Raw genomic sequence first — 23,999 nt, 5'->3', positions numbered from 1 at the left:
CCCTTTACTCAGAGTAAAAGGAAAGGACCATACTGCTGTCTACAAGTCCTCCCTAATCTGGCCCATTAACTCTCTTACTTGATCTCCTCCTTTCCTCATAGCTTACACCACGGCCTCCCTGCTTCTTGAAAACATCAGGCGCTTTCTCCTCAGGGCTTTTGCACTGGCTGTAGCTTAGCTATGGAATGCTCTTACCCCCAGATGTTGGCTTGGCTAACTCCCCCACCTTTAAGTCTTTGATTAAATGTCGACTTTTCAGTGAGGCCTGCTTGGATCACCCTGTTTATTTCTCTAGCCTGCCCTACCCCCTTCACACTCCTGATCTTCCTTTCTCCTCTTTTCTCCCTAGCAGTTATCATCTAACATACTAAATTTTATTATGTTTGTAGTTTGTCTTCTCATTGTTAAAGATTTATTTATTAAAGAGAGAGAGTACAAGCAGGGGGAGAGGGAAACATACAGACTTCCTACTGAGTGGGGAGACACACGCTACGTGACCTGAACTGAAATCAAGAATCAGAGCACTTAACTGACTGAGCCACCCAGATGCCCCTGTCTTCTCACTGTTGGAAGCTAAGTTCCATTAAGCAGGGCTCTTTGCTTTGTTTACTGGTGTATCCCGAGCACCTAGAATTCAGTAGGTTCTCAATCAATATTTTTTGAATGTTTGAGTGAATGAATATGCAGAGGTGTCAAACTGGTAGCCCCAGAATCAAATTTTGCTCACAGTGTTGACTTTTTTTCATCAACAGATTTTATTTTTTGAGTTAATAGCCAATAGTTAAAAATTTTAGAGGAATTGAACGCAAAAATCTTTTTTTTTTTTTTTAAGATTTCATTTATTTATTTATTTGACAGAGACAGCCAGCGAGAGAGGGAACACAAGCAGGGGGAGTGGGAGAGGAAGAAGCAGGCTCTCAGCAGAGGAGCCTGATGTGGGGCTCGATCCCAGAACGCCGGGATCACGCCCAGAGCCGAAGGCGGACACTTAACGACTGCGCCACCCAGGCGCCCCACAAAAAATCTATCTTTCTATTCTATGTTGAAAAATCATACGATCTGGGACCACTGAGTCTGCATTTCTACAACTTCTTGTTGTCAGCTTCTTTTAGACAGGGTATTAGCTTTCCATTTTGCTACAGCCTCACCCAGCAGCTCCACTAATTCCATTAGCTGTCATGGCTCCTGGAGGCTGTTTGCAATTTCTACCCTACAAGGCAATGAGATAATTCAACAACGTGTTGCACCCCTGGATTATTGAAGGTAGGGATGATAATAAAAGTTGACTTGATAGGAACTGGGAACCAAAGTATTAGGTCAGACATTAGATCAGGGCCTTGGAAGCCTACAGTGTTAGATACCAACCATTTAGTTGCTGCAGTGGGATGTGTGTGTGTGTAACCCGAGAGTGCGCACACACATGCGTGCATATGCCAGAATAAGGGGCCAGGTTGGGTGCGCTCAACAAGTACTCAGGCAGGGCTGTTAACTAATCAGTACAGAAGCTAAAGTATTCTAATCACTGGTACAGCCATAAGGTACATACTAGATGAATAGGAGCTGTAGTTAAGGGGGGCGGGTGGAGTAAAGGAGCAACAGAGTGGGGTCCTGAAGTGACATAAGGGCTGGCCCCTTGCCCATGTCATAGTGCCCACCGGGTCACAATGACACCAGGCTGTATGAACCTCTGCTACCCATCTCTGAACCTCACTTTGCCGCAGGGAGGCACTGAACTGAGAAACTGCCTTGTTACAGGTCGCGCCCCTCTGCCTTCTCCCTTTCTTATATCAAGAGGGGAAAAACACGGAACTACCTCTACCCGATCTGGTCACCATACGCCTATTACCTTTACTGTTACAAATACCGGATCACCCTCCGGGAGAAGATGCTGCCTTGTTATAAAAGGTACTTGTTTTCATCTCTACTTGTAGTTGTTTATACAAACTGTCAGGAAAAATAAAAGAATTTGAAGGAAATTCCCAAGTGGCAAGAGAGAATAGCAAAAGAGGGTGGAAGGCTGGCATGGAACTTTAACAATTTTCCATCTGGCTGGCCTGGGAGAATGGAAACAGGCCGATTCACAGAAGATACAGAAGATAGTGCCAGAGCCTTGCCTTATGTACCTGGAAGTTATGAGCCTCTCCCCTTCTCAGACACAGAGGGAAACTAATATGGGCCCCTTTTCCCAACCAGCATCACTTACAAGGAACGGGAGGACTTGACACTCCGGCCCCGTTCCTGCCTTCAGTGCTCCTGAGTCCCTAGCAAGCCTCCAGGTGGTCAGAAGCACTGAGCAGGGTGACCACGACCAGCTTAAAGAATTATACTCGGTAAGTGGCCTGTGTGCTGGTGCTGTGCCGGGGAAGCCTCTGGCTGGCTGCAGCGATACCTCGTGAAGAAGAGGCATCAGCTAGCTGGAAAAGAAATCGTAGACATTGGAGCTCACGTGGAACAGCTGGTTGCTTTAGGAACAAGGGTTCTGGCCCAGAGATATTAAGTCAGGATCACAGAGCTGGTGTGAAAAGTAGAATGGGAAGAGGGGGTGGGGAAAAAAGGTATAGGAGAGTGTAGTAAAACTTCGGGGACATAAAGTTGTCTAGATGCTAAGCAGGGAGTGGAAACCAGAACTCCTCAACTTGCCCCTGTATCCTACTGCAGTAGCACGCCTGTGGGTGACCTCTGCATTTTAAATGAGAAACAGGAGAATCAGAGAAAACCCTATCATGGAAAAAAGTGGAAGAGCGTTATCAGTGAGACAGTGAACAAATGACACAGTGTTGTTTAGAGAATAAGCTCTCTGATGGAAGTTTCTGAAGGGTTGGTGCGCCTCTCAAGTGAGGTCAGCAGGCAGTAATAATGCAACTGCATCGACTCCTTTCTAGATTGATATCGAGGAATTGAGAGAGAATTAGGTCCTAGGACTAAGGGATAGAGTAAGACTTTGGCTCCAGTTCTCCCAGGCTCCCTGTCAGCCCCCAATTAGCTTTCTCAGACAGAGCCAAATCAGCCTGCGGTCTGATCTGAGGTCGAGATGAGAAGACCATTACTCTTTTACTCCTCTTCCAGGCTGGGAACCTGACGGTGCTGGCTACTGATCCCCTGCTCCACCAGGACCCAGTGCAGTTAGACTTCCATTTCCGCCTCACCCCCCAGACCTCTGCCCATTGGCACGGCCTTCTCTGTGACCATCGACTCTTTCTGGATATCCCATATCGGGCCTTGGATCAAGGCAACCGGGAAAGGTGACTGAGCCCAGATGGGAAAGCAGGGAAGGGGGGGTGAGAGGGGAAGAGGCAGGGGGTTTCCTTCTTTTATGTCATAATCAGGTAGTGGGTATGCTAACCAGTGAGGGTTGATTCAGAGGCCAGATGCTTTCACATCACTGAACTGGCATGCAAACCCGCCTGGGAGCTGAGCCAGAATCTGGGCTTCAAGGCATCACAGCCCATGGGAGGCTGCTGGACTCAGATTCAGAAACACAGCTGTGAGGATCCATAAATAGTTGAGTAATAAGACATGCCTTCCAGCTGTTTGTCTTTATAGAGCAGTTCCTTCTCCCCACGCCCCTTTGAGTGTCAGTCCTACTGTGTGCAATCCGTGGCCTTCAGAGAAAAATCTGTCCATGCAAGTTCATCCAACTTTCACTTCCTGGCTTAGGTCAGGAAAAATGGAGCAATAAGTTTTCTTCTACTCCAAGGAGGGGTCTGGATTTTTAGTTCACTAAACAGTAACCATGATTCTTCTCTCTGACCCCTAGTTTGACTGCAACACTGGAGTATGTGGAGGAGAAGACCAATGTGGACTCCGTGTTTGTAAACTTCCAAAACAACCGGAATGACAGAGGTGGGGATCGGCTGTCCTTCCTGGCCCATGGTGCTGAAGCAGCTGACAGCAACTTTTCCTTTGTAGGAGACCCTCTCCCCCCTCTTTTGAAGAGAATGTGCTCATAGGCATTTCAGGTCCCCCTACCCCAAGGAGATGAAGGCACCGAGCACTCTGTGCATTCAAATTACACTGGGATTATGAGGAAGGCCCTGCAGGTAGATGTCAGAAGCCAGACTGAAGCAGCACTGGTGAAATTAACACAGAACCGTTCAAGGCTTGTAGCTGGTGGGACAGGAAGGACCTCAAACATATTAAGCACCTACAGTGTGAAGGGGTTGAGCATAGGGCCAGGAGGACAGGAATATATTTAACCAGATGCTTGGAGCACATGTTGCAGAAACCACCTCTTCCCTCATACTCTGTTGGTTAGAAGACAGATAATGGTCAAGAGCTTACTACATCATCATTGTGTTGGGCTTCATAAACATCAGCTCATTTAATCTTAGATTCCGTGAGGAAGGTTCTATGATCCCCATCTTACAAATGAGAAAACTGAAGTTCAGAAAGGTTAACTTGTAGAATGTTACAAAGGCTCTAACACGTTAGAGCCAGGGTTGGAGTCTAAGTCCGCTAGTCCACAATACATCATCCTAATGCCTACACTACTCGGCTTTCCCCCAGCTATTCCCCAGTGAAAGAAGCCAAAGCTGGGGGAATAGTGGTACAGAGCCTCAAAGTGTGTTCTAATGTTTTCCCTCTTTTCACAGGTGCCCTGCTACGGGCCTTCAGCTACATGGGCTTTGAGTTGGTCAGACCAGATCACCCTGCCCTCCCTCCCTGGGAAAATGTCATCTTTATGGTGTATCCCCTTGAAAGGGACCTTGGCCACCTCTCCAGTGAGCCTCCCTGAACATGCTTATTCCTACTGAGGGGCTGGGAGCCTTGATAAATGGGAACCAGGATGTGATTCAGGACACCTTCCATCCTAGGAATAAAGGGTAGTGCAATCCTCAAGTGTTCACTTTTCTTGCGGGGGGGGGGGCGGGGTTGGTTATGCAATCCTCAAGTGTTCACTATTTCTTGGGGGGAAAGCGGGTTGGCTGGAGTGGAACAGGAGCCTTACAGAGCTGAATTCACTGGAGGATAAACATTTAATGATGGAAAAAATCAGAGGTACCTACACCAGAGAGGGAAGAGAGCCAAGGACTTTAGGTTCCTCTGCCTTCCCCCCTACTCCCAAAGCCATTTACTTAACCTAACTATTTACGGAGCACTTGCCAAGAGCAAAAACCAGGCACTATGGAATTCTGAAAGACTTAAGCCTTGTTGGGAGATTTTCATCCATATACTTCAGTTCAAATTAGAGAACTACTAATTCCTTTTCTTTGGATGTGGAGGAAATCCAAGAAGGTACCTGGATCCCACAGCTTTGGCTCAAGGGGAGGATTTCAACAGACAAAATAAGAAATAAGCATAGAAGAGGACATTCCACACAGCAGGAAAAGTACGAGTTTGTGTTGAAAGAGTAAGGAGCCCACCTGATTGGGATGTTAACTGACAAGTGACTTAAAAGCCACATTAAAGGGAGAGACTTGTATTCACAGTAACAGACTGCAGCCAGGAATGAGGCACCACTCATTTTCCTGAGCACCAGGTCCCATGAATGATTTGTATCAGGGACCCCTCTACTTAAGGGTGACTACCAAGGGGCCACGGAGCCTGGTGACTAGTGGGCCTCATGACCTGGTTGTTGAGCAGTGCCAACCCCAGGGCCAACCTGCTTCAGGGGTGGGTTCACTGTAGCCAAGTTCTGAAACCTTGCCAGGGGAATGGCAGTCCTTCATGGATTCTTCCAAGACGCCACAAGCTACTCATCAGGGATGCTCCTTCACTGGAGCCTTTCTGCTGAACAGTACTGAGATTTTTTTTGAGAAAATAAACTTTGAAAATTGTGGTTATGGGGAAACAGTCACCACGAAGTATACGGGTAGGCCTAGTTCCTAGATTCAAAACCCTGCGTAAAGTACCCTTATACGCTAGTTAAGTTCTGCAGCTCACCTTACTGATCCTTAAAACGCCCTCCCTGTTCATTTGTCATTAACCCACCACCCACATTACTACACGCTGCTTATAATGTCTGCTTCCAAGTCCCTTCACAGCTCTCACTGGCCACACACTACTGCCCACAATGTGGGGAGACAGGAGGACATGGCTCCCAAAGGTCTTGCAGGAAGTTCTCACAGTGGAGATCTGCCAGAACCCAGGCCGCTTCTTCCAAGTATCTAGTTTGGGTGGTTTTTTTTTTTTTTTAGAGAGAGAGAGAGTACACATGCATGTGAATGGGGGTGGGGGTGTCGTGGGGTGGGGGAGGGGCAGAGGGAGAGAATCTCAAGCAGAATCCCGCTGAGCAAGGAGCCTGAGGTGGGGCTTGATCTCAAGATCATGACTTGAGCTGAAATCAAGAGTCAGACGCTTAACCGACTGAGCCACCCAGACACCCCGATGGGTTATTTATATAGCCTAAACTGAAATTGGTCTGGTTCTTAGTGAATGGTTAATTCTGAAGTAACTTTAGGGAAAGGATAGGATCTGTGCATGGGAGGGACACTTATTTCAAAAATGGGCCATCCTTGTGAGGCATGTGACGAATTCTACCAGGTTTAGGTTCAGAAGATACCCACAGACTTGCTTCCACCTTGATTCAACCAACATTTGTTTTAGATAATTTTCTTGAGAACTTTATTCAGCAAAGAATCCCCCAAATGATTCAAACAGCTATATACGTTCTCTTCCACTCTCTGGATGTGTGTATACATATGGATACTACACTAGCACTTTAGAACGTTTCCTGAGCCGCTCTCTCCTTGTCTACTTGTATTTTAACCAAAGTTTACAGGGAAATAGCTGGAGCAACTGTTTCAAAAAACCTATCTTCAATAACACATCAGCAGTTAAGGCTGGGAGGCAATGTTCTCTTCCCATTTCCTGAGGCTTTTGATATAATTATGCTGATTTCTGCCTCTTCCTCCTGACTCAACTGCAGTCTTTGAGGTCACCACTCAAAAACCTCCTTTAACTAACAGTCACCTGATGAGGTGAGTCAGAAGTCCGCAGAATCATCACTTCCAGTGACCAAACCCTAGCCGCTTCCCAGCGTCAAAAAGGACACAGCCTTATAGAAGCACAGACCAGTGAGCCAGACGTTGAGCAGCCTGGAGACAAACTCTGGAAGAAGACAGGGTCGGGTGGGTGGAGTGGGGACAGGTACTTGTCCCCCTCTACCGCGCACTCTTTCCAGTAGTCCAATAGGAGCGAATGCATTTGGTCCACAGCAAGCCAGATCGTGTTGGTAACAGAGGAGGGACTACAGAGATCTCTTTATCATAGGCTCCTCTCTCCAGGCACCAAATCCTGTGCCAAAGTCCTGCCGAAGACACAAACACAGAGACAGAAAAGGCTTGAAAGGGCTCACCCTGAGTGTGAAGCTGCAGGAAATCAGCTGCAGAGCAGTGTTCAGACAGGCTAGGGAAGAGAGAAGAAAGCAAGGCCCCTGTTGTCACCCTTGTTACTTTCCTGCTGTTACAGACAGAGGAGAGCTGCACTCACATGGCAAAGCAGGCGACTGAGGCAGCTGAAGCCAACTTCAGATCAAGTAGTCCTCTTCCAGGTTATCGTCCCCAGACATAGAGGCAGCTTCTGCTTGGCAGGAATGGAGAGGAAGTTAGGCACGGCCACTGAGACTCAGGGGAAAACGGGCTTCCTGGTGCTTAGTGATCACTTTGGTTAAGAGCCAAGTTTTCATGTCACCCCTAGTTTGGAGAGACTCTTTGACAAATAGTTAACACCCAAAGATGCTCCAGGGAGGAAATGCAGCTTGTACCTGATAAGCTGAGGCAGGACAGGGTATTTGCTATTTCTCCAGGGCTCTTCTTGGTCTCTGTGAGCATGCTGCCGAGAGACACGTCTGTTTCTGTGGCCTGCAGGGATGAAGCCAAGAGGGAAAGGAAGAACGTAGTGTTGGCCGGTGGGAAAGGAGAGGCCACCCTACCGTTCTGCCCACAGCATCTGGCTAAGGCAGTTGCGTTTGGCTGCCAAGAGGGACACGATGCTTCCTCTGAGCAACCTGTGGAGCAGCAAGTTAGGAAAGCCCTCGCAGAATGCACGCGGCCCTCCTGTCTCTCTGGGCACCAGACCCGCCCCGAAGCAGCGCTCTACGTGCAGCCACAGTGGCTCACTCACCGCGTCGTGCGGCATGTCTGGGACAGCTCTGTTGTCTTCCATGTCTTCCGGAAGCTCAACTGCGTATCCTTTACGAACTAATTCTAACCCAATATCAAGTTTCTGAGAAGAGAAATGAAAAGGGAATGATGTTCTCTCTGTAGGGAAGGGAATATCTGAGGAACTAGGACACAAGAGTTAGGATTGATATTTCAAACACATTCCTTTAGTGGGACAGAAAGCAGGATCTTACGAGGTAGGAGTAGTATCAGGTAAGGGTTTCTAGGAAAGAAAGTGAACGAGACTATAAATATACTGAAGAGATGTTGAGCAATGAGTGGACCCCAGTCGTACCTTCCCATTGCTAGTATCATATAAGTAAATCTTGGGCCAAGTTGAGATCCCAGTCTGGACATAGCTGGAGATCTTGGCCACCAGAGGCTTCCAGTCAGCACAGTGAGTGAGTCTGTCAAACTCATCCAAAGCTTCCTCTTCCCACTGTTCACCTGGCAAAAGATTGCAGGGAGAACCTAAGAAGGGGTCCCTGCTGACAGGGTGAGATTACACCCTGGAGGGAAATCGGAACCACCTCTTTCTACTCCAGAAGGCACCTATGTCTGCCTGCCAGGTTGCTGCTTTCTACTCTGAGGAGGAAAAGACACCTGAGCCCCCAGAACTCAAAAAGCCTGGGAATGTGGAATCCCTTCCATGTGCTGTATAAAAGTTATTCTGTGTGGAGGCAAGGTCAATAGGCCATGCAGTTTACCTGAGGGGGCGATCCGTGCCAGACTACACTCTATTGCTTGAAATGGAAGGCTTAGGAAGTCACTCCTAAAGTGAAAGAAACTGAAATTAGAATCCCAGAGCCAGAAGGGTCTCTTATAGTCCTTGTTTCTAGAGATCACCAATTAGCCCAGCTGAAGAAGATAATCATCTGCTCTCTGTAAACAGGTTCTCTTCCCACTCCCCCTACGTGATGAGTGCCAAGAGCACACCACCAGCTATGGCCAAGGCTGAGTTAACAACTGAGACTCCACCCTGGCCTCCACACTGACCTGAGTGCCCGGAGGTCCTTCAGTGGGCAATCTCCATTATCCCCAAAGTCAACGAAGTAGAGGTCTAGGTTCCCATTATCCAAGGTGCCAAGGACCCGAGCTCGATACCAGGAACCATTTGTAGGTAAAGGTGCTGCTACGATGTCTCCCACGTGCACAGTCAAGTCTTCAGGCTGCACGTGGGGGTGAGATCAGGATGGGGAGAGTTAGGACGGGCAGGCTAAGAAACAGATAAGCAGGAAGTACCAGAAGGAAGAACAAACAAGTAGCTGCTTCCCAGGAAAAGAAGAGAACATACCAAAATGAAAAAAGATAGGCCCCTTTTTCATCAAACCCAGCCCTGTCCCTATGACAACTCACTAGACTATTGTCATAGTGCTGGGTCATCTCACTGACAAGCTTATCCAGCTGCAGGCTGCGGGAGCCAATGATCTGGATCCAGAAGTGGTTGGGATGCTCAGAGGCAGAGACATAGACTTCCAGGAATTCATCGGCATGGAAACTGAAGTCAGGACTGGGGACTAAACACAGGGATAAACAAGTTAAGCTACAGAATCCTCGCCATCTAAGCTGGTGACCATATCAGAACCATCTCTGGTTGAAATGGGTAGACTGTCTCAGAGGTGTGAGGTACACACACCAAGAGGCTATTACCATTTTAAAAATGGCTGGAGGGACAACTGGATGAATAGACAAGAACATCCTGAAGACAGGTCCTAAGTTGAGCTGTGCACCTTTCTATGTAACTGAGTAATAGGAGAGTTTACATTCCTAGTCATTTGCCATGTATTCAAATCAGACACCAATTATAACAAAGGTAAATTCTCCATATGCTAGCTGCAGCATGGACCAGTGGAAAGATGTGGGCCTGTTCCAGATCTCATTCTACCACTGACTCATCATGTGACCCTGGCCAAGTCTGCGAACCTCTTAGGGGCCCTGGTCTCTGCCCCCCATCCCAGAACCTACACACAGAAGAGAATGCTCACAGTCTTTTCATTCTTCTTAATGGTGATGATTTGTAAAAACAGTAATGAGACAGGCCAAAAAAACAAACAAAAAAAGCAAAAAAAACCCACAAAACCCCAAAAAACCAGGCTCAGTATTTTACTTATTTAATAAATCTGTGAAAGAATATCATGTAAATTTAATTATTTGATATATTTAGACTATTTTCCCGTGACCTAGCATATTTTAAGATTTTATTTTTAAGTAATCTCTACACCCAACGTGGGGTTCAAACCTACAACCCTGAGATCAAGAGACACATGAGCCAGCCAGGGGACCCATGAACTAGCATATTTCTATAACATTCTCCATCATTAGCTGGTCTGTGTTCAGAAAATTATTTGTTTAGTACTAACCCAAGTAAAATATTACCACACAAAGGGACATCTGTGAAGACACAAGTGCAATCAAGAAAACAAATTGTTTTTACTGCTTCCTACTTTGGGTTATCTAAGCCAGGGTTTCTACTTCCATACGGCAAATGGGTTCCCACTTTGTTACATACTTTCAAACATGGACATCTCTGGACTGGTCTGGGCTCCAGATTTCTGACAGCGGTCACCATTAGGTTTCTCCCCAGCACCTTCTGGCCCTACCACAGCCGTGTCACTGCCTCCTTTTCGGGGAGGAGCTCCCAGCGACGTAGCCGGCTCCGGCTCTGCGCCAGTACCAGCGTTCTTCCACAAAGCTGGCTCTCCAGCTCCACCAGTCTCTGTCACTGCCTCTCTTCTTATACTGATCGGCTGCTTGCGTGGGACTCTGGTTTCTGCAGAATGAGCAATTCTCTTCCGAAGTTCTTCATCTTCTGAAACTTTCTCCAGTATCAAATGCTGTGATAAGAGATGAGATCTCTGTGGCCAGATATTTTCACCCAGGATGGAGTAAAGGGTTCTCATTCTTAGACACAATTCAAGTCTATTAGCTACTTGCCTTGGCTGCTGCCACTTCCCTCTGTGTTCCTGAGATTTTTATAAGTCTTGATAGTAGTAATGTCCCCTCTGATTCTTTGTCACAGGTAATTTTGGCTCCAGAGGCCTTACAGATAGAACGAATAGTCTCCCCACCTCTCCCTGCATTGAAAAACACATCAAAACCTGTCTTTCCCTCCTGGCCAAACTTAATTACTAGGGAAATCACTATTTTGTATATACTCAGAGAGAAGAGTCAGTTCTCACTTCCAAAGTGAAGAAAATGTAAGATATTGACTAGAAAGCAGGAGCTACTGCAATCCTTACTGTAGGAAGGGGACTAGGGACTATCTGCTCTTTCTGCTTAAACTCTTGGTTAGTGTAACTTCATGTCATTTCCATTTTTTGACCATTCAGCATACTTTATACCTGCACTTCAGAAGAAGATATCCTACACAGTGCATGAAACACTGGACCAATGACGGGCATCTCTCTACCTCTAATAGCAGCATAAGGAATGCTCTCGGGGAAGGTGCTCTCTAGAAGAACACTATCTTGAAAGATCTGGGATAACATGAGCAGGCTCAGCTTCCCTTTAAATATCTATTATGAGGTAAATACATTTACCCAAACCCTTCTGAAACCTAGTAGTAAGGTTCAGATCACACAGCTTCTTGAGGTAACGGGTTTTGCTTTACCACTGGTTCTATAAAAAAGTAAAGCTCTGGTCTCAATGTCCCTGTCCTCCCCCCATCCCCCCAAGCAAGGTGAAGGGAAGTAGGCCAGGAAAAATCCTTGGGAAGGTGAGAAAGAAGGCAAAGGTGAAGAAAAAAGGGAACAGCAGAGGAAGCTGTCCAGTGGTACCTATGATCCTGCCCACAGATCTCTGAGGGACGGAGAGCTGCTCAGACACGGGGGTATTCTCTGTCAGGATCTGATGGATGGCTGCTTTGGCCTTGCACACCTGAACAGGAAACCCACTGATAAGCAGCACCCGTTCATCACCTACATCCTCCGTGTCCACGTCAATCCGAGCACCTGTCTGTTTCCGCAGCTGCAGAGAAAAGGACACGTGGCGGTACGCTCTGAAACAGCTCCTGTGGGGTCAGCGAGGTACACTCTCAACCTACCCCTGGAGGGAGATGGAACTGGACAGTACTCAGCTAAAGCGGGATGCTATAAGCTGTCCTCGATTACCTGCACTTATGGAAAGAGAATAGTGACAAACCTAACCTCAAATAGCAGTTAATTCAAAACAGTTTCTCTTTGTGTTTAGAACCCTCTTTCTCCCTAATTTTATTTGGATTAGAGAATCAAATATTTTGTTTTCTTGACATTCCAAATGAACACTAGAAGAATTAGATAGCAATTCAACATCTACTAAACATCAGTGAGAGCTCATTAATTCCATAGCAGGAAAGAATGGTTCAAGCTACACCAAGTTGAGAGCCATGCAATCAAAGTCCCCACCTCAAACGGAGTCATTATGCTCTAGTACTCCTCTCGAGAAGGAAAAGAGCAGAGTTAGCTAAAAGTTCCTGTATTTTTTCTTTTAAAGACATACATAGTGCAGGATGGGGGCAGAGAAGGGAAGCAAGATTAAGCAGAATCAATCCCTGGGAAAGCCAACTGCCTGCTTACACACTTACCTGTTTAATATTGGCTCCTTGCCGGCCAATGATGAGCTTCACGGCCTCCTGGGGAACTCGCATCTCTATCTCAATGTCGTCCTCCCCAACAAACGTCAAACGCTCTTCTGCACAGATCATGGCTCATCAGATTAGACTTAGATAGCGTCCAAGGTACCCCAGCCCTCCCCTGACGCTAGCTGTCAAAGAGAATGATCCACGAGATAGACCAAGAATCTCAACCGTTATGACATGTAGCAGCATCTGAGTAGGAATGAGAGGGGCCCAGAGGACCAGAACAGGCGCATTATCTCTGGGATACTATTTCAGATGCTAAAATGCGTAAAGCATTTGGATCTGCAAGGAAGGAGTACTGGATTTTGGACAAACTCTATCTCCCAGGAGATGATTCCTGGAGAAGAATGAAGACTAAGAGCTGCCCAAGGAGTCCACTGGGTTCAGAACTTCCATTTGTACCTAAGTCCCTTCTCTAGATCCTATTCTATAGGTCCAGCCTGTGGGGAAACTGGATTCCATGGTTAGCCTTCTAACAAGTAAATACAAGAAGCATATAAAAAAGATAAAGAAGAGTATAGATGCTAAAAAAAAAAAATAAAAAGACAAAAAAGAACCCATTGCAGTCCTGCTGTTGAAGGGAACAAATCAAAAGAAATGAGTTTATCATTTCATAGACTAGCTGCACATTAAGAACATAGAAAAGAAAAAACAAAACAGTTTCAAAGATCCCTCACAGAAAGCTAATTACATCCCAATAGACATACCCACTCCAGCAAGGAAAATTTTCATTTCAATTTAACAAGGCCAGAGCACATTCTGAACATTTCTATACGCACAGCTGTGGGGTTCACATACCTCTGCTTTCCCTGTATCTGCGGTAGAGGATATAGGCAACCGTTGCACTGGCTGGGATCCCGAGGCCCAGTGCTATTTTCTGAATAGTGGACAAACTTGTCCAAGAAGTTCGTTCAGTGGACATTTTCTGTTGTATTCAGATTTACATCCTGAAATAAGTAAATGAGGGAAAAGAAGCAGCTTTCATCTTGTACCTTTATGACTGGCCAAGAGGCATGGGAACATATTACAACATTATTAAAAAGAATACTATTACCAGCCTTTCTATGTTAAGAGCCTGAGCAGTCTCGAAATCTTTTTTTTTTTCCCCTCCAAAATCTATTTCATGTAAAAGGTCTCAGGATATTTTTTTCAAAGTTGCTAAGGGACATATATAATTATAGGCAAACTTCATTCCCTCCCCCTTCCCAAGGAAGACCATACACTGATCACAATTTTATAAGATGAAAGAATAAAGAAATTATTAAATGAATCAAACATTACAAAAATTTACCTTTAGATTTCACATCAGACTACTTAAAATTGCTTATCTGTGCCCTTCCATGCCTCGATGCTGTTCCAGAAGCTGTTGTCTCTGCGAGGAATGGCCTTCCAGGCCCAGTTTTATTTTTTTAAAAGATTTTATTTCTTGAGAGAGAGAGCGTGAGCGCACAAGCAGGGGGAAGGGCAGAGGGAGAAGCAGACTCCCTGCTGAGTGGGGAGCCTGACAAGGGGCTCCACCCCGGGATTCCGGGATCATGACCTGAGCCAAGGCAGATGCTTAACCAATGGAGCCCCCCAGGCGCACCTTCAGGCCCATTATTCTTACTTCTGATTTCTATTTATTCCTCAGCTAACACTGAAAGAAGGTCTGCCCTGCTCCTTCACCAAAACTACAACTTCCCAGGTAGTCAACCTAGATGGCTTGTACGAGCCCTATCTAATCCCACCTCCGCACCTTCTTTTTCTTGGTTTTTCCTCCTCTTTCCCTGTTAGTGCCTCTGTAGTTTTGGGCTTGTCTTCCTGTGGCCTCTATCCACTGCTACCGTCACTCTGCTGTCTTTGGCAATTTCATTCACACCTGCAGCTTCAACTACTACCTATATGCTAATGACTCTAACAGCTCTGCACCTGACTGATTCAGAAGCTCACCAAATCTCATTCGGACCACTGGCCTTGTTGCTCTTTGTATCTTCATTTTGCTGCCGAGCTATCTTTTTTTTTTAAGATTTTATTTATTAGAGAATAAGCGAGCACAAGCAGGCAGAGGGGCAGAGGGAGAGGGGAAAAACAGACTCACCTCTGAGCAGGGAGCCTGATGTGGACTCAATCCCAGGACCCTGGGATCATGACCTGAGTCAAAGGCAGACACCTGAACTACTGAGCCGCTAGGCCCCCCTCTGCCAAGCTAACCTGAACATCACTATATTTCCTTACTCCATAACCTCTCTCACCCTCCAATTCATACCATCTCTTCTCAAGCCTCTAGCACCTCCTCCATCTTCACTCTCAACTGATGCCTTACTTCCTACGCCACTGGGAAAGTACAGCATTCAGAGAAAATAGTAACTAAGCTCCACCACACTTACCCACCTACCTCTATGCCCAAATCCCTACCTTCTCTCCTGCGGCCATGGATGAACTGTCTCTGCTCCTGGCACTGAAGGCTCTCATGAAAGTGTTGCTCTCCTTCCTTCTCATGCATTGTTAATATTTTCTCTCCACTGGATCTTTCTCTTTCCATCATGCCACTGTTTCTTGTTTCTTAAAGAAAACCCTTTCTTGATTCCACTTATTCCTCCAAATACTTCTCATTTCTTCCCTTCCTTTTACAGGAAAATCCACAAGTGCCAATACTTCTGTGCTCAATTTTTCTTTAAGATTTTTTATTTATTTATTTGACAGAGAGACAGCCAACGAGAGAGGGAACACAAGCAGGGTGAGTGGGAGAAGAAGAAGCAGGCTCCCAGCAGAGTAGCCTGATGTGGGGCTCGATCCCATGACTCTGGGATCATGCCCTGAGCCGAAGGCAGACACTTAACGACTATGTCACCCAGGCGCCCCTCAATTTCTCTTCTTGAACCCACTCCCACTGTTCTTGCCAAGGTCAGCAGTGACTTCACCTGGGTGAGTCCAATGGTCAATTCTCCGTCTCCACTCTACCTGCCTTCATCCCCCCATCTGGCACAACTGGGGACTCCCCCTGTTCTGAGACCCTTTGTTTACCTGGCTTCCACAACAGCACTCTTCTGGTTTTCCTTCTCCCTTTCTGGCTGATCCAGTCAGTTTCCTCCTCCTGCTTTTAACCTCTAAACACTGCACTGCCCCCCAGGGCTCTGTCCTTTGCCCTCTCGTGGGTTCTACCCCACTTCCTCAGTGATCTCACCAAGTTTCATTCACAGCTTGGCTTTAAATCCCGTCTGTACGCTGATAACTCCCCAATTCATAGATCCAGTTAGGACATTCTCCTGAACTTCAGGTTTGTGCACCAGCTGCCTAGGAGATGTCTCTATTGGATAGTCTAATAGGCACCTCGACCTTAACAGGTACAACGCTGAGCTCCTGATCTCACCCCCCCACCCCGCGTCGGCAGTCTTAGCTGACTCAGTAAATGGCAAGTCCATTCTTTTAGTTTCTCAGGTTAAAAATCTTACTCGTCCTCTCCCTCAAATAGCACCTTTAGTCTGTCAGCAAATCCTATTCATTCTACCTTCAAATTATCCAGAATTTGACCACTTTTTACCTCTCCACTGCTAAGACCACCATGTGCTCTAAACCATCATTATCTCCTCTAGATTACTGCAATCAATATCCCGGCATTTGCCACTGTCCATTCAGTTTATTCTCAACAGCTGAAGTTAAATAACATTACTCAGCCACTCAAAACCTCCCAGTGGTTTATCAATCTCGCTATATTTATAAGCCAAAGCCACTGTATTGACCAGTGAGGTCTTCATTTTGATTGTATCCCCAATGGAATGTAAACTCCACAGGGCAGGAATTTTTGTCTTGTTCCTCAGTGCACACAGTAGCCAGTCAATAAACATTTGTTGAATGGATAAACTTCTTCAGCAACTTGCCTATGTGAAAACTCAATGGCATAAAAGGTTCTTTATAATCTGATCTCTGCCTACCACTTTCACAGCCTTATATTCTAATCCCACGTCCCGGGAACCGTGTCCCTGCTCTACCCGTGTCACTTCTGTCTTCCTGGTCATACTCCTTAGCCCATCTGGTCTCCCTGGCAAAACCCTACTCCTTCCTCATGTCTCAGCTCTACTGCTACACTTCTTCTGAGGCCTGTGGGATTTCCCCTGGCTGTCTTAGGGTGAGTTTCTCCTTAGCTCCTGTGGCCCTGTGAACGAGACTTCCACGATAGCACTTGTTCATACTGTATGCAACTGCGTGTCTGTTATGCCCGTGTCCCCTCCAGACTGGCCCCAAGCAGGCTAGGTCAACCACATCTATTCAGCACTTCTGGGAGCTAGATGCTATTGTGGCACTAAGGATGAAAAAGATGAAAAGATAAATGTACTGCGTAGCTACTATGCCACCAGGCACTTTACCTCCATTATTTTAGTTGATCTTCAAGCAATCCTGTAAGGTAGGAAATGTTAACCCCAATTTTACAGAGGAATACACCTGCTGAGAGAGGTTACCTAGCCTCTTACGCAGAGTCTGGGTTATTATTTGGGTATTAAAAATCCTACAAAGTGGGGCGCCTGGGTGGCACAGCGGTTAAGCATCTGCCTTTGGCTCAGGGCGTGATCCCGGCGATCTGGGATCGAGCCCCACATCAGGCTCCTCCGCTATAAGCCTGCTTCTTCCTCTCCTACTCCCCCTGCTTGTGTTCCCTCTCTCGCTGGCTGTCTCTATCTCTGTCAAATAAATAAATAAAATCTTTAAAAAAATAAAAAATAAATAAAAATCCTACAAAGTGACTTTAGAAGCCCCTCCCCCCTTTCTTTTACATAAACTCAGCAGAACAGTACTTGGTGTCATTATTTAGCAAATTTAAAATTAATAAACACTAGTGGAAAACACTGTGGCTGGTAAAAAAACTAAAGACAGTGTCTACTCCAGATAGTACAATCTAGTAGAACAAAACAGTGTGGCTTTTGACAAAACTTGCTTTAAAATGAGTGAGGAAATACAAATTATGCTATGATTTGCCTCCAGGTATAAAAATTCAACCCAGATGATTTGATATCCAAGAAAAAAAGGTTTTTTTACCTTTAAAAAAACTGGTTCTAGGAAGGCTCAAAACATACTCATTGCTATAGGACCTACTCAGGAATAAAACTTTGATTCTAAATGTGCTTTTTCTGAGGAGGAAAGAAAAAAAACAGTGCTTTCCCTAAAAGCCTTTCAGGAAGAGTCATGAAGGAAAAGAGGAGACCTAGCACAGAAATCTCATTGCAGGGGTGCCCGGGTGGCTCAGTCGGTTAAGCGTTTGCCTTCAGCTCAGGTCATTATCTCAGAGGGGTCCTGGGATTGAGCCCTGAGTCTCCCTCTCCTTCTGCCCTTCCTGCCCCACTCATGTTCTCTAATAAATAAAATCTTACAAAAAAAAAATCTCATTCCAAGAAGCAGTCAGAAATCATGTTAAGACTGCAGGTGGGGGCGCCTGGGTGGCTCAGTCGTTAAACGTCTGCCTTCGGCTCAGGTCATGATCCCAGCGTACTGGGATCGAGCCCCGCATCAGGCTCCCTGCTCCACAAGAAGCCTGCTTCTCCCTCTCCCACTCCCCCTGCTTGTATTCCCTCTCCTGCTGCCTCTCTGTCAAATAAATAAATAAATAAAATCTTAAAAAAAAAAGACTGCAGGTGGATTTCTTACTATATTCAGACAGAGGACCAAATTTGGCATCTGGCCTCAAGAGCTTTACAGACCAGTAGAAATGAATAAAGTTCCTTAGAGAACCACCAGAAGTTTGCCTATGTTTTTAAAACCTATGTTTTTAGATAAGAATTTTAAATAAATTTCATCCACTCTCTTGCCCACTCGTGCGCCAAAGAGAAAAATCTTGTAATTCCTGGGTGAGGGACTCTTTTCAAATGTCTTATTTCAGGCAATTCATTATTCAGTAAGAGGATCCAATACACACAGATCACTTTGGAGATTTAGTATAGACATGGAGAAATGTGGGGTTTTTTCTTTTTCTTTTTTCTTTTTTAGTGGGAAGAAAAGGATTGAGTTTAATGTGAGTTTGAGTTGAGGTTCCTTTCCTAACTGGATTAAAAAAAAAAAATCAGCTTCTCTCTTTTTTCCTAGGCTGTAAATAAAACCTTTCACTCCTCTCTGTGCAATTTTGGGTGGTATGTTTGCATATACCAAAGGAAAGGAAACAAGCTCTGTTTCATAAAGATTTTTGCTTAAATTCTTGAATTTTTGAACCTCAAACTGCTATTTTCTTATATTAAGAGATGGTCTATTCTGGGTATCTAGAACAGAGTTCACTTCTTTTAACTAGTAGTTACTTCATATATTTTTCTCATTTGGTCTCTAAAGTGCAAAGCTTGTCTGCACTATTATAGTGCCTCATTTAAATAGTGCTAACTCTTTGTTATGGGCTGAGGATGCTGGGGACACAAGTAGGAATAAGAATTCTTGCCCTGAAATACAGTCTAGAAGGAAAGATAAAACACCAAAACAGGGGCGCCTGGGTGGCTCAGTTGTTAAGCGTCTGCCTTTGGCTCAGTTCACGATCCCAAGGTCCTGGGATTGAGCCCTGCATTGGGGCTTCTACTTCTCCCTCTCCCTCTGCTGTTCCCCCTGCTTGTGCGCTCACTTTCTCTGTCAAATAAACAAAATCTTAAAAAAAAAAAAATCAACAGCTGGGCGGGGGGTGCTAGAACTTAAAAGACTTTTTAGATGGCACAGAGTTGAAAACCACCTTGCTAAAATACAAATCATTTTTCTGCATCCAAACCAATAAATATTGAGTATCCAACGTGTGGTTGGCCCTGGGGGATACAGCAGTCCTGACAGACTTGGTAGCTGCCTTCATGGGGCTTTCTATCAGCAGGGAAGGTCTTATCTTGACAGGCAAGAGTCTGTAGGTGTTAAAGGTTTTGGGAAACAAATCTAGGCCTGTGAATAAAAGAGGTAACTTAATCTGCACTCTAATGCTGTCTGCCTTTTAACACCACCTTTCTGGCCACAATTCATGCCTAAGAAACCATAGAATTTTAGAATTGGAAGGACAAAAGAAATGATCTGATTCCACTAATAATGTTACAACTGGGGAAACCGAAGCCCAGGGAAATAAAGGGATTTCCCTAAGGTTACACAGCTAATTAGTCATTTCCATACAATGCGGTAGGCAATGTGGTTTGAAGACCAGTCACAAAGGCACCTCTTTAAGGAGACTCAAAAAACTAATAGCATTTTTACCCCAGTTCAGAAACTATCAAGATCAAGGCAAAAAAATATCTGATATTCCTCTGGCTCTGCTGCCAATGCCCCCCCTCCCCAATCCCAACCTTTCTTGCTCAGTTGGGTTTCATCACTGTGGGCTTCCATAGTACTCCGAACATCCCTTCATAATACATGCATTCTTGACTAATAGCTGTGTCTGTAGTGAGAATGAATGGAAGGCAGCAAGTGTGGGGGCAGGGAGACCAATTCAGAGGTCAGTTCAGGTGCCAGTGATGGAGATACAGAGAAGGAGAGTTTTAATAGGTAGAATACACACAAGATCTAACAACTTATTCATGGGACGGTTAGAGGATGAGCCAAAGAGCTATCAGGTTTCTCATTTGAGCACGTGGTAGATGGTGTTTGAGACACAATATTAATGATTTGGTGGTGGAAGGAATGTGGTGTGAGATGAATGACCATGACGAGGATAAATTTTTTAGGTGACTTCTATTTGAATTGAAAGCTAAATTTCACTAAACTCCTTTTCACATATTACAAATGAAGTTTGCATTGAGTTATCTTATTTCTCAAAGAATGAACATCTACTTGATTAATCAAGTAAGATTTTGCTATAATATACATATCATTTCATAGTTTTTTTTTTTAAATAAGTGGGGAATAACATGATGGCAACAGGGATATAACTGTATAGTACTGAATGCCAGCTTATGTTTGATTCTATTACTTCAAATTGAATGTGAAAAGGAGGTTGGAATTTAAGACCATAGTTCTAGGGGAAGCTGAGTAAAGAGGAGACACGTGGATCATTTCAAGGTGAGAAATGCAGATAATGGTTTTCAGTAAAAACCAATTTTGAAATTTCGTGACATTTATATGAAACAGTTGCTGACTATTTGATATGCATAACTAAGGCTTACTTTTATGTTATTTCAAAAACATGGTTAGGAGTCAAATCATCGTAAGCTCCATGGGGCAAGGATCTCTCATTCCCTTATCTCCTAATAACCAGAGCCTACAAAGCAGCTACAACATGGTGACAGGCCTGTTGAATTGAAGCAGCTCGTTCAATTTTCATCCTTGCTACATTTAGTTTTAACTAATGAGTGAAGAAAGCCAACGCATTTCAAGCTGAGAGTAGAGTAAAAATGTAGCTTTGATTCGGAAGTCTTCAGCCAAAACCCGTGGGGGAGATATCTGCATTAGTAAGGAGGGAAACTGGGAAAACAAAAACCCCAATTTATTCTGACGACTGTAAATTGTCACCCTATTAGAATAATTAAAGAAAAAGCTGGAGAAAATAAAAAGCAAACTGATAAACTGACGGCGGTTCTCAGGTCTCAAAAAAGATCACTCGAGGAGTCCAAAGTAGCTTGGGGCAAACACTCCGGCACCGGGTCCGTTGTGGGACCAGAGCCTGTCCTCCGAATTCGGTTGGTAGCCCGGGGCTCGGCTGCCCATACCCTCGGGACGCCTCCCTTCTCTCAGCCCCACATTCCCGCCTGCTTGTTGCCTGGGGTACCCCTGGCCCAACCCGACCTCTCGCACTCCCAAGCATCCGCGCCCGGTCCCCGCCTTTACCGCTCCTCGAGTCAGCCCTCGAGCGCTCCACCTCGCACCTCTATCCAGCCGCGGTCGTCGCCTCCTCCCTCTCGCACAGCAACTCGAGCCCCGCCTGCCTCGCTTCAGCCGCCTCTTCCCCGCCCCCGCAGACCGCCTGCACCAATCAACGCCCGGCTCGTAGTTCGACCAATCAACTGCCCCGCCACAACCAATCCTTCCGCGGGCTGCCCCTGAGCGACGCGGCTGCGGCGTGCTGCTACCCAATTACCCGGATGGAATTCAAAGCCGGCCATCACGTCAGCCAATAGGAGCCAGGGAAATCAGACGCAGTTAATTGAGACTGCACCTGCTGAGAATTAAACAGCCAATTAGAGCCTTCACTGAGTCCTCCCAGCACCTCCAGTCCAATTACCGAGAAAGCTTCCACCTCCCCTAGCTGGACGAAGATGAGCTCTCCTGAGTCTGGGACGCAAGGGGCGAGGGCGTGGAATCACTCATGCGTGTCACCGTTCGCGAAAAATTAGTGCCTTTGTACAAAGCCAGTGCCACCGTGGAGGAAAGCAGCCTCATGATGGGCGATGCTCCGCCACTTGTTTCCTTTGTGATCTTTTGCCTTGTTTGGTCCCAATACTGTGGCAGGGACTCAGGAGGAATGGAAAACATTTCTTTTTGGAAAGCATAAAACAGGCTTGGTAGACATGGAGAGATTGAGGGGAAGGAGATGCTCGGACGAGTGAACAGACGATGAAGACGGACGCGGCCGCAGGAGAGATGGAGAGGCACCCGAGTTTGAGCGCCCCGTGGTAAGGGAGTTACGGGTAGTGCGGGCGTCAGGGGCTCGCCCTTCCCTAGGGATCGAGGGGAATGGGTCGGGCGACCGGCGCAAAGGCCCCAGCCAGGGGGCCGTTTCTGTGGAGGGCGGTAAAGGGGGTGGGCTTTCCCAGGAGGCGGTTTCCTTTGGAAGAGGGCGTTCCAGCCGCCGTTGAGGACGGTTGGGCTCTGCTACCGCAGCTGAGCGGCGGGGAGCCTCGCGAGCCCGACCCCGCACACCGGGGACGCGGGGTTGGACGCTCCTCGTAACGAGGTCTTCTGCGCTATCTTCTATTACTCTGTCTGGCCCACGATAAGCACTCCGTGGATGTTGAAGGAACGCCAGATTTTATCTTTGGTCAACGGGGGCGATGCCTTTGGGCCTCAGGTTTTCGTTTTGTATTAATTTTTAAAATGTACATTTTGAATAAGTAATACATACGTATTCTACAAAATTCATGGGCATAAAAGGTTATTACAGTGAATAAGGTCTCTCTTCCCTCAAGAGGCAACCAGTTTTACCAGATTCTTGTACATTTTTCACAAGATATTCTATAGTAAACATGCACATACTGTATGTGTTTATATATATATATATATATATATATTTTTTTTTTTTTTTTACTCAGTGGATAACTTATTATCCGTACTGTTTTTGCAGTGTCTTTTTATTTAGCCTGGGTAGCTAACCACAGCAGCACATGTACCTGTTTCATAGTACGTCCACAGCAAGCCTGAGGGAGGTATTAAGATACATTTTACCAGTCCTTTCACATTATATTGATACCCAAGTATACTTCATCTGGCTCTTGTGTATCTGTATAATACATCCTTAGGGCTGGGAATACTAGGTCAAATAAGTGTGTGCATTGTTTTTCATTTGGTTAGATACGATTTTGCGAATTCCCAAAGACTTCTCATTTTCATTCCATCAGCAATGTTAAAAAAGATTTGGTAAAAATAGTATGTATTGCCAAATTGCCTTCCACAGAAGATTTAAATTCTCCCTCCCATCAGCAATGTATGAAAAGGACCTGTTTGATAACATACTTATGCTTTCTGATTTTTGACAATCTCATAGTGTAAATGGTATCTTTTTATTTTAATTTCATTTCTTTTTTTCTTTAAAGATTTAGAGAGAGAGACAGCACGCGCGCGAGTGCGCGCAAGGGGGGAGGGACAGAGGGAGAGAGAGAGAAAATCTCAAGCAGACTCCTCGCTGAGCACAGAGCCCCTGTGGGGCTCAATCTCTGGACCCTGAGATCATGACCTGAGCTGAAATCAAGAGTAGGACACTCAACCGACTGAGGCACCCAGGAGCCCCTAATTTCCATTTCCTTTAAGTCAGGTCGAGCATCTTTTAATATGTTTAAGTGGCAGTTGTATTTTTTTTTTGTAAATTGTTCTTATAGTTTGTTCATATTTATATTGGTTATTAGGTCTTAATATTTGCTCTTTGTTCATATATAAATTAAAAATAGTTTTCCCTTTTCTCAGTTTGTCCTATGTCTTTTTTTTTTTTTAAGATTTTATTTATTTGACAGAGATAGAGACAGCCAGCGAGAGAGGGAACACAAGCAGGGGGAGTGGGAGAGGAAGAAGCAGGCTCCCAGCGGAGGAGCCTGATGTGCGGCTCGATCCCATAATGCCGGGATCACGCCCTGAGCCAAAGGCAGACGCTTAACCGCTGTGCCACCCAGGCGCCCCTGTCCTATGTCTTTTTACTTTGCTTATGGTGGTATTTTTGCTAT

General features: G+C 45.7%; 2 protein-coding genes across 2 annotated transcripts; one reads left to right on the top strand and one right to left on the bottom strand.

The window, feature by feature from the left end:
- Positions 1-1,178: 1,178 nt before the first annotated feature.
- On the top strand, positions 1,179-4,816 carry OAZ3 (ornithine decarboxylase antizyme 3). The gene is given in 7 exon segments (XM_057310739.1): positions 1,179-1,217; positions 1,739-1,905; positions 2,194-2,254; positions 2,256-2,330; positions 3,067-3,242; positions 3,758-3,843; positions 4,593-4,816. Coding segments are annotated over 7 exon segments (747 nt in total). The 3' UTR covers positions 4,736-4,816.
- A 1,726-nt stretch (positions 4,817-6,542) lies between these two features.
- On the bottom strand, positions 6,543-21,557 carry TDRKH (tudor and KH domain containing). Its single transcript, XM_048220593.2, has 14 exons — positions 21,457-21,557; positions 13,516-13,664; positions 12,664-12,770; positions 11,879-12,068; positions 11,037-11,176; positions 10,612-10,936; positions 9,459-9,619; positions 9,099-9,271; positions 8,810-8,874; positions 8,398-8,549; positions 8,065-8,166; positions 7,706-7,802; positions 7,432-7,521; positions 6,543-7,249 (listed from the first exon to the last, which is right to left on the bottom strand). The coding sequence occupies exons 2-13, from the start codon at positions 13,637-13,639 to the stop codon at positions 7,469-7,471; spliced, it is 1,689 nt and encodes a 562-aa protein (XP_048076550.1). The 5' UTR covers positions 13,640-13,664; positions 21,457-21,557; the 3' UTR covers positions 6,543-7,249; positions 7,432-7,468.
- Between the last annotated feature and the right edge of the window lie 2,442 nt (positions 21,558-23,999).

The sequence above is a fragment of the Ursus arctos genome, unplaced genomic scaffold (genome assembly GCF_023065955.2).
Source record: "Ursus arctos isolate Adak ecotype North America unplaced genomic scaffold, UrsArc2.0 scaffold_12, whole genome shotgun sequence".
NCBI lineage: Eukaryota > Metazoa > Chordata > Mammalia > Carnivora > Ursidae > Ursus > Ursus arctos.
The sequence above is the reverse complement of the archived record's forward strand: the minus strand, read 5'-3'. Positions and strand labels throughout refer to the sequence as shown.

Coding starts and splice junctions, on each gene's coding strand:
- TDRKH (XM_048220593.2), bottom strand. CDS start 13,639: ATGTCCACTGAACGAACTTCTTGGACAAGTTTGTCCACTATTCAGAAA. Junction 9,272..9,458: donor AGCACTATGACAATAGTCTA/GTGAGTTGTCAT, acceptor CCCCACGTGCAG/CCTGAAGACTTGACTGTGCA. Junction 8,167..8,397: donor ATGATACTAGCAATGGGAAG/GTACGACTGGGG, acceptor TTCTCTTCTCAG/AAACTTGATATTGGGTTAGA.